The 16,175-nt window shown below is 36.7% G+C and overlaps 2 protein-coding genes across 9 annotated transcripts; both read right to left on the bottom strand.

The window, feature by feature from the left end:
- Nucleotides 1–488: 488 nt before the first annotated feature.
- LOC112575200 (F-box/WD repeat-containing protein 5-like) lies at nucleotides 489–6,431 on the bottom strand. Of its 8 annotated transcripts, none has more exons than XM_025256878.1 (8): nucleotides 5,963–6,431; nucleotides 5,653–5,847; nucleotides 5,062–5,241; nucleotides 3,524–3,701; nucleotides 2,863–2,999; nucleotides 1,842–2,515; nucleotides 1,482–1,694; nucleotides 489–885 (listed from the first exon to the last, which is right to left on the bottom strand). In XM_025256878.1, exons 2-8 carry the CDS (start codon nucleotides 5,833–5,835, stop codon nucleotides 693–695), a joined length of 1,758 nt encoding a protein of 585 aa, XP_025112663.1. In that variant the 5' UTR covers nucleotides 5,836–5,847; nucleotides 5,963–6,431; the 3' UTR covers nucleotides 489–692. The 8 variants fall into 8 exon arrangements, 7 of the variants coding, with proteins under 7 accessions (XP_025112663.1, XP_025112664.1, XP_025112666.1 ...); XM_025256879.1 differs by having other exon boundaries at nucleotides 6,129–6,431; XM_025256881.1 differs by having other exon boundaries at nucleotides 6,240–6,431.
- A 140-nt stretch (nucleotides 6,432–6,571) lies between these two features.
- Nucleotides 6,572–16,135, bottom strand: LOC112575203 (F-box/WD repeat-containing protein 5-like). The gene is given in 9 exon segments (XM_025256887.1): nucleotides 6,572–9,074; nucleotides 9,544–9,756; nucleotides 11,596–11,879; nucleotides 11,882–12,778; nucleotides 13,096–13,232; nucleotides 13,627–13,804; nucleotides 14,195–14,380; nucleotides 15,071–15,276; nucleotides 15,866–16,135. Coding segments are annotated over 9 exon segments (2,367 nt in total). The 5' UTR covers nucleotides 15,906–16,135; the 3' UTR covers nucleotides 6,572–8,848.
- Between the last annotated feature and the right edge of the window lie 40 nt (nucleotides 16,136–16,175).

Below are 16,175 nucleotides of genomic sequence, written 5' to 3'. Positions count from 1 at the left end.
TTTCCACAATCGTGCACCACAGCCTCTTCTGGCCCCTGTAGGGCATTTGTTTAACATTCAACATTTAATAATGGGTGTTGATGCAGGTTATCTTAGCAGTGTATGATGATAATGATGAAATCTGTTAACTCCCTGTCGGACAATATAATATTCTACATTGTTCTTGTATTTCCAATTTTTGTCTAAATTTTTATGACTGAAAAACAAAATCATGCAATTTTTTTTTTTAAATCTCACCTAACTAAATAAACAGTTATAGTCTATCACTGTTATGTTTTGCGTTACTAACCCTTCTTTTTTTTAAAAGGACTGTGGTCTGCACAGTAAAGTGCAGTGTCGACTATTGTTCTGTTGTACCTTTCGAGTTCCAGCTATCATTATATTCAATACATGGCTACTTCATAGGTCACTTAATTCCCCCTAAGAACATTTCGGCCCCATGGCTCTCATACACCAAACATACTTTCTTCCAAAATAAAGTAATTATCTCTGCTGTCTTAGATTTTATTAGCCACACTTCACAATAACTTCTAAACAAAATCTTTAAGCATGAACAAATCATGGACATATGCATGTTATTTATCTCATAGATTTCAAATCCTTAACTTCTGAATTAACAGCTGATGTATCATTGTCACTGAGTAAAAACTCATCAATTATACCTACATAGTAAGATCAAAGTCTGAAATGAGTCAGTTTGCTTTCTGACGAACTGCTCTCCGTGACCGCCACACCTTGATTTGAAAATCATCACCAACAGTAACTAGCATCTCCTCATTGCATGGATTGAATGCCACACAACTGACAACATCCGAGTGGAGGAAGCTACCAAGAAATACGTTATAGTCACGATCCCACAGGTAGCCCTGCTTGTTTTCAGCACCACTGTTTAAACAAAGTAACAACAAAAATATGCAAATTTAACTTTTGAGAAACATTCTTTCTGCTGCCAAAGAACTGTTCATGAAATATTATACAGCTGTTTGTCAATAAAATGTGGGGGAGGTTCAGTAGCCTGGATCTGTTGCTAACTAGCATTTTAGCTGATTGCAAAGTACACTTATCCCTGGTATTCATCAGGAAAGGTAAAGGATGGTGCTCTACCTTCCATTATGCCATGTCCTACACATGGGGAACCACTTACATTCATTTGTATCCATGGCAACTATGCCATTGAATTCTTTACATTTTTAAAATTCAAGAAACATGGATTAAAATGAAATTATTTTTTAAAATGTTAAGGAGAGGCATATACATTTTAATGGCTTTTTCCTGTTTCCACAGCTTTAGTGTCTCTACCAACACCACAATGAGTTATATCTTTCCCATTCTCAGTCAAAGGTTAATGTGAATATATATATATGACTGCTTTTATGGTTTCTTGGTCCTACTTCATGAAATGACTAATAAGTTAGATGTATGGAGGAATCTGAGTAGTCATTTTGGGATGATAAGGCTAAAGATTTGCATTTGTAGCACACCTTGCAACATAGTGCTTGCTGACATCCAAGAAGACGAAGAAACACTGATGGTTGGGGGAGAAAGCTTTATGTGAACTAAACACAGAGCCTGTTTCCTGCAGAGATTGAAGGTCAAGAACACGAACTTCCATATTCTTTGACATCGGTGGTGGCTCCATCACATCTGTAATGGTATAGTGTTTTGGCCATTTTCGAATGTTGAAAAACAGAAACCTGTAAAATAGCAAAAACTAAACTATTTCCTGAAGTTGTAGTACTGTAATTAAGATTATTACCACAGAGCTAAAGCTATTATCACATTTTACTTGTAAGACATAATTAATGTTTCTCAACTGCTGTCCAAACTTTTCAACTTCTTACCTATGATCTGGGGATAATGCCATGCCCACAATACGTCCATGTACGTTGATCTCATGATCCATGGAATCAATTTGATGGTTTATAGCCATGTCAGCATGCATATCTGGCAGATTTTGAACACCATCTGATCGTTCAACCCATCCCTCGCCTGCTGACATGCTGTCTTTAATTTTCTCCATCTGTAACCGTTTGATGCCTATCACATGTGGTGCATATGTGTCTAAGCTCATAGAGCATACTAACAGCTTGCCTTCATGGGTGGAAATTTGCACGGCTGAAGTTCTTCCTGTTTGTTTCTGATCCAATGCACTTTCAAATGATTCTACATGTTCACATGAAACAGACTGCATAAAAGACCCTGCAAATGTTGGCACCAAAGCAGCTTTTTGACCACCACTGCTATGGTCACTCGATTTTTTTTCAAATCCCATGCCTAGTGTGGTGTTGTGTAACTCGTCTTCCAAGGTCAGAGGCCACCGTTTGTCACAGCTATTTTCAAAACAGTCGCTTGCACTGTGTCTACTCTGACCACATTCAGCAGTTGTCAACAAAGGCAGTCGAGGGGAAGAACAGTCAGCCAGCAAGATAGTGCGAATGCAGCCACTGCTCACATTCTGGAAGTGATACAGGCAACTTGCCACGCCAGCTGTTTTGACTGAGGAAGTCCCACTTATCTGCACCAAAGTATTAAATGTTATAATATTAATTATAGAAATTATACATACCAAAAGGATACATTTAAAACACTAATAGCTTGTGCCAAAAACATTTTAGAATAGAAATACTTTCATGATGGGAATTGAAAAATGCATTTATAATCTAGAGCTAATAAGGTTCTAACATAAACATCCTACACATATCATCCATGACATCATGATCTTAAAATTTAATTATGAGTGTCAGCTGCAAGAACAGATCTAGCATGCAGACTCACCAGTACTACCAAGTTCCATTTTTTTGGTTGTTGAGCATATGTCTGCACCAACCCTATAATTAGAAAGGGGAGGTAAAGATATCTGACCTTGTTTAACCATATAGATGAAATAGATGTGTCATTCTCAGTCTGCTGGATAGTTCCTGACAGAAAGTGATTGTCATCATACCACGCACCATAGAGATCCAAAGGGTCATTCTCCACGAGAGAGACAAGTTCCAAGCCTGAACACAATCAGGTTATTTCAAGATAAATGCAGTAATCTAAATAACTTAGACTTCTAATTTGTTTTAGTTCAAAAGTCACATGCTTGATATTCATCAGTGGATAACTCCATGGTGTTTCAAAGGGGTGGTAAGGGTATCTATACCCGAAGCATTACAATTGGGGCAGGTGAGGGGAAGGGGTTGCCCCCAAAATCTTACCTTCTTTTAAAGCTACTTCTTTGGTGCAAATATGATGCTTATTAGAAAAGATTTCTGTAATATTTTATTATTCCTAAGTTTCCTATTTTTATAAAAATTATGCAGACCAAACTAACAGAAATTACTGGCTTTAGGGATCAAGGAACAAACAGTAAGGATGGAGAATATAAAATAATCTGCGGAGGAAGACTTCTTTCTTGAGGTGAGATATGTTTCCAACTCAAACAGTTAGGGTTTTTACCCCTCCCCTGAGCATTAGTTTTTCTACCCTTGCAGGGTCCGTGGAAATCTTAGTTCAAAGCCATCTCCAGCTTTATGCTCACTTTGCAAATCAAAAACAGCAAGTTGGCCAAAGGCACTGAAGCTGCTGCTGTGATAGCCTGAGACAAGTAGCTTGGTGTCAGACATGCTGAACTGTGAGAAGACAGTGTACACCCAGTTCAGCCTATGGACTGTGTTGACACTGAATTGCAGTGAGCAAGGAATGTCTGCCTTCCATACCTGGGTCAGAAAACGGTGGGGCTGTCAACTTCTTTTCAAAGTCTGTAAAAATGGGAGACATTAGAAAATGATGATTTAATAATCTCATTCATCAATAAGCCCCTAATTTACAATGGAACATTCTTATAACATTACAAGGCAGAGGAACATTTAGTAAGCCATTATAAAATAATTAAAAAAATTAAAGACATTTTTTTCTTCTGTTCTCTGTATAACATTAGTAACTTTAATTTAATAACTGCTACACAGACAGGTGTTAAACTTTACAATCCTATATTCAACTTTATGATCTGTTATATTATCCACATATATATACATCATCTCATTGTCTCACACAATGCCTTGTTAACTTGGTTTTTTAAGGAGGCATTTTGCAAACTACCTGTCACAATCCTGCTATTTTTCTTTTTAGATTGTTTGGAAGGAAAAAGAAAAGGTGGTCAGATGTCAAAGTGGATTTGCCTGGGTGTGTGCATTGGCACGAGAGAGGGTGTCAGCAACTCATGATGGCCACTTTTTCTTGGATTTAATGACATCACTGAGAGGCTCTAATAACATTAAATTATTAGCATTAATATTGAAGATTAGGGCTAGGAAAGTGATTTTTGCTCCTGCTTATGTCCTTGACGGGATGGGGGGAACCTGACAGTTTTCGTTGGTGTTGGTCCAAGGTTTTCTTTCCTTTATCTGCATGTTCTTCATAAATTGGTGCGACAGATCTTGCTGGACTTTGAAAGCAGTGGGAACCATGAAAAGACTATTGTGTTGGTGTACTTTGATGCTGGAGATCCAAACCTGACGGAGGAGGTTTTAAAGAGAACTTTCTACAAAAGTGAACTGTGATGAAAAACTTTTATCATTAAATGAAGATTTATTGTTTTTTTATGTTTTAATGTATGTTTGGAAATTAAGTTAATAATTTTTCTCGTATTATATTTGTTCCTCAATTCAGATATTTGTTGGTGTTTTCTATCTTGTCTGAAAGTAGCTGCAGAGCTGTATGCAACACTACCCTATAAGCAGGAAAAAAAAAAAGAAAAACAAACATGATTCAAACCTACATGATCTGTTTTATGACTGGAAGTAAAATAATGGTGTGGCTAGGAGTATCTGCAGCCTGGATTATAGGTTTTTAAATGAAGCAAGATGGGAGCAACTGCTGGTGACATATTCTATATCACCCAAAATTACATTTCATGAACGTTTGCATGGTACATTGCAGGCATCAGTGCATGTGTGTGACCCTCATGTGTCCTTGTTTGCTTGTCCATAGGGCTGGGATATGGTCCTATATATGTTAACATTAATATTATTACACTTTGTTTAAAATAAAAATCCACTTGAAATAATAAATTCACACCATAACTATTCCATCTTTGGAGCTAGTAGCAAATATGTGACCACTGTGCGAAAAGCTGACATGCAGCACCTCAGCTCTGTGACCTCTGAGCACTTGGCATAGTACAACAGGAGCTTGGTCACTCAGTCGCTGATATTCACTACGCCACGACTCAGCTCCTGGAGGAAGTGGTAATACCACCTGCAGAACACATATACACACGCACAATAGCTCTAACAACCAAAACTAGTCGATAACAATAAGCACTGTAAATGAACCTGTAATAAAAAATAAAGCTCTTTCATTACACATGTAGAATTCTGAATCTCCGAGCGAATAGTATGATTAAACTATAAAACAGTGAGAATAATGACTAATGACGTTAAAAGAGTTTATCCAGAAACAAATTCATTCTTCAACTGTATCAATCAAAACCCTATACATTTATTAAAAGTTTTCAGCTATCTACAGCTAAAAACAAAAATACAAATAATGTATTTTCAAATTTTAATTGATTTAAGGGATAGCTTCAACTGATCTGTCTCACTGGTGCCTGAACTTTTAAAACAAGTTACAGTTATGAACTTTACAAAGAATAAAAAGATAATGTACCTTATACTGCTTACAGAACATGCGTTTCCAAATCATGTCATCTTGAACAATCTTGCAAAACCGTTGACTTACACAAGCCAGTCTTCCCAAGCAGTGAACGGGAAGATAGGCAATAATTTCCAACAAAATATTGTCAGGTAAGTTGGACAGACTATGTAACGATGCTGAGACGACTTCAGCCATTATGTTAGCTTTCTGATCACAGATTAAGAAAAACGCATAAAAATCACACAAACACACAACACCAATAATAAACCAACTGATCATCGACTATCTCTAGAAGGGCAATCAGAATCAACGTCTAACTCACCCTAGTCCCAAAAGTCTGTCGACATATCTTTCAAAGTTTTGTTTAGGACAACAGCAAATATTCTAATCTGTATCTTGGTCTTGAGGTGAAAAGTGCAGATTAATTTTCTGAAACGTTACTTCATTCAAATAAAATGAATCAACATTGCGTAGAAACTTTAGGTCACCTGTGGCTGTAATTTTGGATCGCACAGAGTAAAGGGTTTCAACTCTTTTCTTTCAATATTTTCATTATAACCTACGGGAGAGTTTAGGAGAGGAAAAACTAAAAACCAAACCCAGAAGCTTACACGTGAAACGATTCGACGTCAACATCTGTAGATACCGACGTCTATGATTTGACTAGTCAACTGCGACATTAACAGTTTGTTTTGCTTCTAAAAAGCGTTAAAGGGAGGAGGGGGATAACTCTATTTAGCCGAAATCAGGTACAGTCCCTTTTTTCGTCGTGTAAATAGAGGACGGGGACTTGTCCGTGCATTCCAGACAAGTGTGACGAGGGAAATCACAGACATGCTAACTGAACAAAGTCAAGGCTTCCATTCTAACAAAATCTAGGCTCTGTTTCTATAACTACCCGTTCGACATATACAAATATTCAAGTATAAACTCACGATGTTTATTTCATTGTTAGGTGACATACACAAAATTTGATGACAATCTCTCTCACACAACCTTTGGAGTAAATTGTAAATATTTCCGTTTTGGGAGAGCGGGTAATCACATATGTGGTCTGTTCATGTCTGAAAATCTTTCTAATTTTCCTGCATTCACTAGCTCCACGCAATATTCAGACAAAAGTAACAAGAGTTTAACAGGTAAGAAGCCCCAGATCTCACGATTATACAAAGACACGTTTGTACTGTGAATTCATGACTAGGAGAGTTAATAGCATCACACTTTACTTGGTATCCAGGTACTTGAACCTGCAGACACACTAAATTTCACTCTTACTGTCTGAGAAAAATGAGACAGTGTATGCTCTTTCTCACTAGCCGGACCTAAATATACACTTCACATAAAAATGTTAAAATTTTGTAATAAATAAAACCACTTAAGCATTAAAAAACAGCATTCTTCAAAAAAAAAAATGCATATATATTTAATCAATCACTGTTACCACGAACTAATATTCCTAACATGTCCTTGCTGTTACTGAAAAGAAACAATTTTAATCTAACAAAATCTTAGAAAAGCTCTTTGATGTCCCCCATGTCTACAAATAAGAGAGATCTTGCTGATTACTGGGGGCAAGAGAGAATAAACAAAGATATCTTAAGAGACCTACAGATAACAAAGACACAATACTTTGAACAGAATGGTAATAAATAATAGCTTACAAAAAACCTATAGTTATTCAAACAAGAAAAAATATGTAATCCTGACTGTATGTGTACAGCAGGTCACAAACAGGATTTATTTCACAAACACGTGGTGGAACAATTCAACTTGTCTTTAACTGTATTTAATGCATCAAGACAATAAAACACTTGAATTAGAAGCAACAAATGATCAAGCAATTTTACTATTTTCGATGATAGTTTCTGAGAGCTAAAAACAAATTGTTAAACACTGCAGCAATTTATTTTTATTACTTTTGCATTGTCAGAAATGCAGTATGCAACAAGCAGCTAAAGCTAGTGCATAATGCTTAATAATGAATGGATAAAAGCTGTTTGACAGATTTTACTTATATGTAAATAATTATAAACAAACATGCACATATAAACATTACAAAATTGTGTATGTTAACATTTCTTTAAATGTGGTTTTCTGAAGTGTATCAATGTCTTGATAAAAGTCTGTGAGTGAAATCCCAGAAAGATGGTGGAAAAATATGGGACCACCACTACTTTGCTAAGATTTTATTGGCAAACAATAGACTTTTGCCTCATTTTAAAACTAAAATTGCATATTAAATGGATGTTGCACAAATATTGTCTTTGATTTGCTTATATCACCATTTGCCTGTTAACATATTTTTCAAATCCATGACCACACCATCCTTAACACAGTGAAAACATAAAAATATTAATATTTTGGAAAAAATGTAACAAATAAGCTCTATATGGCAAGTTAAAAAAAAAACTAAACGCTCATAATTAAAGTAAAAAGTAGCAGACTGATAATTACAAGTCTTGTAGATTCAAAAAGAAGTTGAAACTCTTTTCCATACAGTTCATTGAACTACTTCAAGATATTTCAAATAGGCTCTCAAACTATTAAAAAAACAACTATATATCTCTTTAGCTCAGCAGGCAGTGCAAACCCCTGAAATGTTCAATTTCTCAAATGTTCAAAGTCATTATTTGCAGTCAAAAATACAAGCTGAACTTCATTTCATTATTTCACTGTTATTTACCACTTCAAGCTGTCAGGATTATAAAGTTATAAAAATAAAGTTCTACTCCCTGCACCATTATTCTTACCTACTTGCTGTATTCTAATAAATGTAAGATGATCTTGACACCATTATGTAAAGGGATTTCATTCAATTTTAGAAATAGTTCAACTAAAGCTAGGTAGGGCTACCTACCTTTCATAGACCAATAGCTTTAGTGTCAAAAAAAAATTTCTCGTGTTGCAGGTCAATCTATTTACATTTTTGTACAACTTTATGGAAAGCCAACTAAGCTGTGTTGCATGCAATGACACATTTTTTTTCCCTCCTAATGTGTAAATGATCAAAGAGACATTTCAGACTGTTATAGCTTTATAGTCATCACAACATGCAGTGCATGTGCTAAAATTATTTTGGTTGCTGCACAATCCAAACTTAAATGCCTTCTTGAAAACTGCAATCACATGATATTGCCGAAAAATAGAAAAATAGTCTAGCAGAAGCCTACTGCATGAATGAATCTGCTTCATGTTGTTTTCAGCAATTTTATTTCTTTCCCAAGGGCATGGTGTTAAGCGGTTGCAGCCCCATCTCCCTCATCTTGCGAGACGATCGCCAGACTTTGATCTTAAAGTCATCACTGACGGTAACTAGCATTTCCTGATCCTGAGGATTAAAGGCTACACTGTTGACGACATCAGTATGTGGGAAACGATTAAGGCATATTCCATAATGCCGATCCCATATGTAGCCATGCTTATCTTCAGCACCACTACAGAGACAGAAATAAATAGTCACACAACAAATATTATAATGATGCATGACATGCATGCATAATCGAGCTACTCAGTTCTTCATCATCATCCACACACATGGTTTATGTTTCCCACGACATCACTCATTTGCTAACGCTTATGTTACAGGTATGGCTGATTAAGTTCATTTGTGATCTTAGTGTACAATGTACTGAGCTCACATCCATGTGGGAAAATACATTTTACAAAGTCAATTATTATTCTTGCAGAATGCATCCTAGGTTTTGGATGCCTGTGTCATATAGACAATAATCTGGCTATGACACCTTCAACTAATACGTAAATGAGAGCAGCCTGCAGTGACTAAATGCATTCATCATTCTTCTAAGAAGCATAAAACTGGTCTCACTACCTGATATTTATGTCCAGGAAAAGCTCGTAACGTGTAAGTCTGTTTTTTATCTTCCCTATAAAGCCTGAACTCACCTTGCCACATAATGCTCACTGACATCAAGAAAGAGGAAGAAACATTCATCATTGGGTGTAAATGCTTTGTGTGATCTCATGATGGTGCCCACTTCTTTTAGGGTAAGAAGGTCAATGACATGGATATCAATCTCCTGCGCTATGGGGGGAGGTTCCAGCACCTTCTCTATGGAGTAGTTCTGTGGCCACTGCCGACTGTTGACGTACAAATACCTGGGAAAATGTTCACATTTTAGTTTGATCACAATATTGCATGCCATCAAATCAGTAGTAATGATTACAAATTCAACCTTTTTATAAGTTTAAGTTGTACAAAGAATTAAATAGGTCAGCAGCAGTGACATTTATCGTGTTTCTATCTTCGGTAGAATAAGTTGCTTTTGGACCAACTTTTAAAAATAAAAAAACGAGATAGAGGAAACAAAAATAAAAGCAAAAAAAAATATGACACACTGGTGATCTCATGGGGTATGTCATGCAGACAGTCAGGTGCAAAGTCAAGCTTTTGCAATAGAAAAACAAAAACATGAACAAATAACAAATGAGCTATAAAAGAATAAACAACTGTACTAAACGAAGAATAAAATCAAATACAGATAACACAAAGAGGAATCAAATAACAAGAACAAGAGCTGAGAGTAACATATTGCAAAAGGAAGGGTGTGAAAAAGGACTAGAATTATGGGAAAGGTTGTTAGGAGTAATGATTACGGAAGAGATGCGTTTTTATTGCACATTTAAAGGATTCAATAGTGCGTAGGTGGTGGATATGGAAAGGGAGAGAGTTCCGTTGTTTCGCTGCACATTAACCAAAAATCCTTTGGCTATATGTTGTTGTTTTGGTGGCAGGAAGAGTAAGAAAATGATCATCAGACAAGAAGCAGAGTTGTCTAGCTGGGACGTAAGGGAAGAGCAGTTCAGAGAAAAAATCAGGGCAGTTGCTAGGAAAGAAATTAAAACACAGCACGGACAGTTTGTACTGGGTGGGAAGCCTGAGTAGAAAATGAAGGAGAAGGGTGGCATGGTCCTGTTTCCTAACTCTAAGCACCAGACGTGCAGCAGAGTTCTGTTCTTCTTCCTTCTGTTTACTTTAGATCTAGGTAGGCTTAGAGTTTAAAATCTCTTTGCCTGATCTATTGTTTGCTGTACAGAAATATTTGTCTGACTGTTCAAAACTTGTACAGTTTCTTGATTTATGAAGAGTCAACGTCAAAAGGCTCAATCTTTTCATGGCAGCTAGTTGATAAGGCTATATAAACCTGGTGAGGTGATGAATTTTAGTGGCAAAGAACGAAAAATTAGTTTGGACTGTTTGCTGTTGATCACTCTATGCATAATTAGAAATATGTTCTTCACTGTCAATTTAACAACTTTACGGCCGGATGTTTAGGATTTTTATTGATGTCCATTGCTCTCACCATCATTTTCATTAGTCATGTGCTCTTCCACAATTGGTCTTTTTTTCCCCAAATTCTCCTTGAGAGTTTTCTTCAAATTCAGAAATATCAGTTAACTGCATGAACTGTATTGCTTAGACACTTTTTTTCAAAAGAGAAGGGGAGATTTAGAAAAGCTATACAATTCCATTAACCATCTTGTTCCCTAGTTAAGGGAAATCTCCGACTTCCAGTGTATGCACTAGTTAAGGGGTGAAACTGTTAAAAAATGTTCAGGCAAACCTATGATGGTATTCCAACCCATCTGCATATGTCATGCTGCTTAACTAAAACACAATATACTGTGTATAGCTTATGACTGAAGTACTGTGAAAAGGCTGTAAACTGCACCACATGCAGTCGCAAAGCTGCCAATGTGTTAAATCATCAACAAATTCTCTATCAACTTTAATCATAAATTTAAAATTTGTTTTGAAGAAAACTTTTTTAAAGATTCCAAATATAAGGTATAAAATCTTAAATAAACAGACAGTCAAACACACACAAATGTATCCACAGAATAAGAGTACTGAATTCTATTAAACAGCATATACAAGAGGAAACTTATCTACAAGCAGAGTGGACAAACAAGGCTTTAAATCATATATGACAATACCTGTGGTCAGGAGACAATGCCATGCCCACAATATGGCCATGCATATTAATAACATGGTCCACATTATCCTTTGGCCTGTCCATTCCTTGCAAGTTCTGGTCTACATCAGGCAGCAATCTCACTTCCCCATCAGGACTAATCAGATTTTCCCTGGAGTTTTTGAACCCAATGACGTCCTCCACACGAATTCTCTTGATGCCAATAAGGTGGGGAGTGTAAGTCTCCTCCCCCATTGTAAATATTAGAAGCTTGTCTCTCAGTGCTGGAGACACTGTCTTCTCTGATTTCCAGTGTATGCATGAATTCTTCCAGCATGGTTATCTGAGGACACTGTACCTGCCTCAGAGAGTGGTGCCGCTAATGACGCTAAAGGCGAAAGCTCTGTTGTCTCAGCAATCTGTGGATGGTAATCCTGAGACTTTTTCCTTTGTCTTGAATCTCTGCAGCAATATTTATTTCTAGGAGAAGATCCAGGGGCTGCTGCACCATGAACATCTAAGCCTGCACCATGCAAAGATAACAAAATGTCACAGCAAGCAGAAGGATAATGTGATGGGAGATGCACATCGTTGACCATTTTGGTCAGGTAGTCTGCATCCTCCAGTTCGAGAGATTCACTTTCATTGAAAAAGTCATCCTTCACATCTAAATACACATCACCTGCCCTAGAACTTTTGTGAGGGAAGACATATTGGCTCTCTTCGACAGAGCTGTCCATCTCTATCTTTTCCCACTCACGAATCAGAGTGTCTTCGCTCTTAAGTAGGAAGTCACTGTCTTCATCCACACTGTGGTCAGGTCCATCCTTAAGCCCTATATCTGTGCTTGACCACTGCTCATGGTGTAGCATCCTTTTTCTGAGTGGCCCAGTCTTGAAACTTTCGTCTCCTTCCCTCAGACTGCTCAGAAAGTGGAGGTCATCTTGTGAGCAGACTTCTTGGGTGGCATTGTTGTTGCTACAGTCCTGATTAACATTTGTTGACAATTCTTTTGAGGCTCCCTCCAAGTGTTCCTGGCTGCATGCAACACAGGTCCAAGGAGAAAGCTGAGCTAGCATGCTGCTTTCATTCTCTGAAGGGCACTCAGCCACCATGATAGTGCGGATAGAGCTGGCATTAACATTCTGGAACCGGTACAGGCACATCGTGACCGATTCTCTCTCACATTCTAGTGCTTGATTAGCCTGTGTGACATTCACCATGAGTATGTTGATTACTTCAATAGGTTCTACATACTTGCCAACTTTATAATCAATTACAGATAAAGTAATATAAAATATGCTTACATTTTATCAATAAAATTTAAAAGCCCTATTTTTTCTTGTATGTATGCATATGAGATTTTTTGTGCATATACTCATAAGCTACATGCACAAAGGTGGGTGGGTGAGAGAAAAAAAAAATCAGAGAAAGTATGTTAGCAATGTTAAGCAAACAGTAATGCTACACTCAAAATAATTTCTCTTCTGAAAATCAACATAAATAGTCCAATCAATCATACTTTGTTCAGCCATAAGGCTGAGACAGAGTTCAGATGACCTGTCCAGTACAGACTTCCAGAAAGTAGGTGGCTGTTGTCATACCATGTTCCAAACACATCATATGGTTTGTTCACTACACGGCACTGAGGCTCGAATTCTGTTGGCCGAAAAAAAAAGTCTTCACAAAATCTGATTTTCTTTTAATATAAATCCATTGAAATAAGTGCTATCTCTATTGCTCACAAAAAGCAAATATATGCATACATGACCTACTGTATTGTGCATTTTTCAGCTTCCTCACAATGTGGGAATTATACATGAAAGTTATAAAATGGTGATGGAAAAAGAAGGCTGCACGTTGCATTTCCACATGCCATGTCCAAATCAGCTACTCATAGTTCACTGCTCATAGTTTATAGGTACCAAAGAAAAAGTTCATTTTTAAGACACAATGGCCATGTTTTCAAGACCTACACTGCCAAGGCTGCTTATAAATTGTCATTTCTAGTGGCTTGCTACAACTTTACTACGCTATGTCAATATGCTCGTACCCTGCAAGTCAAATACTGCAATTTCGCCAGATGTGTTTGCATTGCCATAATGCACACCAGACACCAGTAGAAGAGTGTCAGTCCTGTTGAACTGAGAAAACTGTGTGTATCTCCAACTAAATTCTTTGGTCATGTTGTAAGCAAAACGAAGTGAGCAGTTTCTGTCCACATTCCACACCTGGAACCCAGAACTATTGCTGTAAATGCCATTATGCCTGATAAGATGACATAATTATCAAAGATCAACACACAAACTCAGAATTAACATTACTGAGTGTTTTCAGTTTGAATAAGCTAATTTTCACAGTAAACTATATGCACTTTACTAATTCAGAAGCTTCCTGTCAGCTGAAGCTGCTTCCATTTTCGAATGTCAGACTCAAGAAGATGGATAGCAAAGAAATAAGCAACAGTTTTGTTTTAAGTGACCTACCTGAATAAAAACTTTTTTTTACATCCTGCAAAGAGGAAAGTCAAATAACCAACCAGCCATCCAGCACTTAATAACAACAAACAGAAGTGCCTGTAGCCATCTGAAAATATTTCTGACTGGCAACTGCATACTAACCATAATTTTGCCATCTTTGGAACTTGTGGCAAACATAAGGCCATTGTGAGAAAAACTAATATGCAAAACTTGATCCTTGTGCTTTGTTAGTTCCTCACATAATACTTTGGGTGTTTGATCAATAAGCCTCTGGCACTCCTCCTGCCATGATTCAGCTCCAGGCCGGATAGATCTTGACCGAGGTACCTATCAATCAGTTGAAATATAACCATAATGCTTCAACATGTTAAAGATGATAAATAATGATTATCATCATCACGATCATCATGAGATGATGGATAATAGGAAAGTGGACCAACACCCCAGCAGAGATATGTAACTAAAAATTCTTTTTTGAACTTATTTGCATTCTAAAGGTTAAAACTATTAACCAATTGTTGCCAACGGTACATTTTAAGTGAAACATTTTAGCCATAGCAGAAGAAATATTATGCATGTATATGTGACCCGCCACCAAAAAATGAGTCTTAAGTCGAACGGAGCAATTTTGTAGTAGAGGTCCAGAAAAATGATGAGTGTCAACTTCATGCCATCGGATTTGCACACTTCAAACCTTTATAACTCACTTAAATTTAGGATTACGAGAACAACTAAGTGTTAACCAAAAGGTCAAAACCAGTACATTTTAAAAACGCACAGTTTGCAAAATCTCATTCTGTGGTGGCAAGTCACATTTTATATAAAACAGTAAAAAATATTTGCTGCTGGCTTTCCACTGTATTCAATCACACTTGTACCCTAAACAATGAGACCCAATCTATCCCACTTTTTTAAAATATACACAAGGCATGAGCAGTTTAAAAATTAGCTTGCCCATCATTCAATATTACTATTTGGATGCCAAACCAGATATGAGAAATCTAAAAGCAGTCTTACTCTAAAACGTCTGTGAAATATATCCTTCCACAGCAGTTTATCTCTGACAATTTTGCTGAAGTGGGAGCAGACACAAGCAATCCGCCCAAGTGACTGAACTGGCAGGTAGGAAAAGATTTCCAGCAATATACTGTCAGGTAGACTGCACAACTGCAGGTGCAGATCTGATCCGCAGCATTCATCCATGACTGTGCTTCTTGATTCTTCTGTGTAAACCAGAAAACCCACCATTTTGCAAATTTAGAGCCACATAACAATAGTACACAACATATATTGCTCTTTCAGTGTAAAAAGAAAAAAGTAAAAAGAATGCTATTAAATTACTACTACAGTATCTAAAACTAAACAAGCAACAGGATTCATGAAACTTGTTTTTATATAAACTGGTGAAATCCATGCAATTTGTCTTAAATTTAAAAACCCGAATGTGTAACTCAATAAATTTTTTTTATTGGACGAGTTAAAAATATAATGATGAAGTACATAAAAGTTACAAAACCAAACAGCGTGTTGAATCATTGTTGGTGTCCTTGAAGTTTAAAGCATTCAAATCATAATCGAACCTGGACCGAGAAAACCGAAAGACATTTACATATCTAAAATGGGCACTTGCAGACGTTTCTTAACCACGCAGATAGTATTTTATTGCCAAACTTAAATTAATTACTAAGTCAGTAAGGATACAACATTTGCGTAGTAAGGATGATGCGACGGTACGTTTCAACTAACGCTAAAACGTTCGAAGAATTATAACTCTCAATCAAAACAGATAATCTAAAATATGAAATTCAATGCCTTCTCTAGTTTGCTGCGTTCCTGAAAGGTTTCCAGTCATGAAAGAAATGTAAATCCATTTGAGTCAGCCTTAAAACTGGTTTGTGCTATTTGCCAGAACTGGAACACATGAAAACACTGGATTCTCTTTGATGGAAGAGCCAGATTCGTTAGAAAAGTTGGATAAAAATATTCTTTGTTCAATTTTTCGAACAAAAATTAAGAATCTCCACAGGCTCAGCACATTTTTTTAACTTTTTCTCATTCAATGAAAAATAAACTAATGCTAAATACTTACACCATCAATACGTCCATTTAGCTGCTGTGTGGC

Source organism: Pomacea canaliculata, linkage group LG11 (assembly GCF_003073045.1).
Source record: "Pomacea canaliculata isolate SZHN2017 linkage group LG11, ASM307304v1, whole genome shotgun sequence".
NCBI classification, from domain to species: Eukaryota; Metazoa; Mollusca; class Gastropoda; order Architaenioglossa; family Ampullariidae; genus Pomacea; species Pomacea canaliculata.
Note: the sequence above shows the minus strand (reverse complement) of the source record. Positions and strands in the feature narration are given on the sequence as shown.

Coding starts and splice junctions, on each gene's coding strand:
- LOC112575200 (XM_025256877.1), bottom strand. CDS start 5,919: ATGATCAGTTGGTTTATTATTGGTGTTGTGTGTTTGTGTGATTTTTAT. Junction 2,516..2,862: donor CATCTATATGGTTAAACAAG/GTCAGATATCTT, acceptor ACTTTGGTGCAG/ATAAGTGGGACTTCCTCAGT. Junction 886..1,481: donor AGCAAGCACTATGTTGCAAG/GTGTGCTACAAA, acceptor TTGTTTAAACAG/TGGTGCTGAAAACAAGCAGG.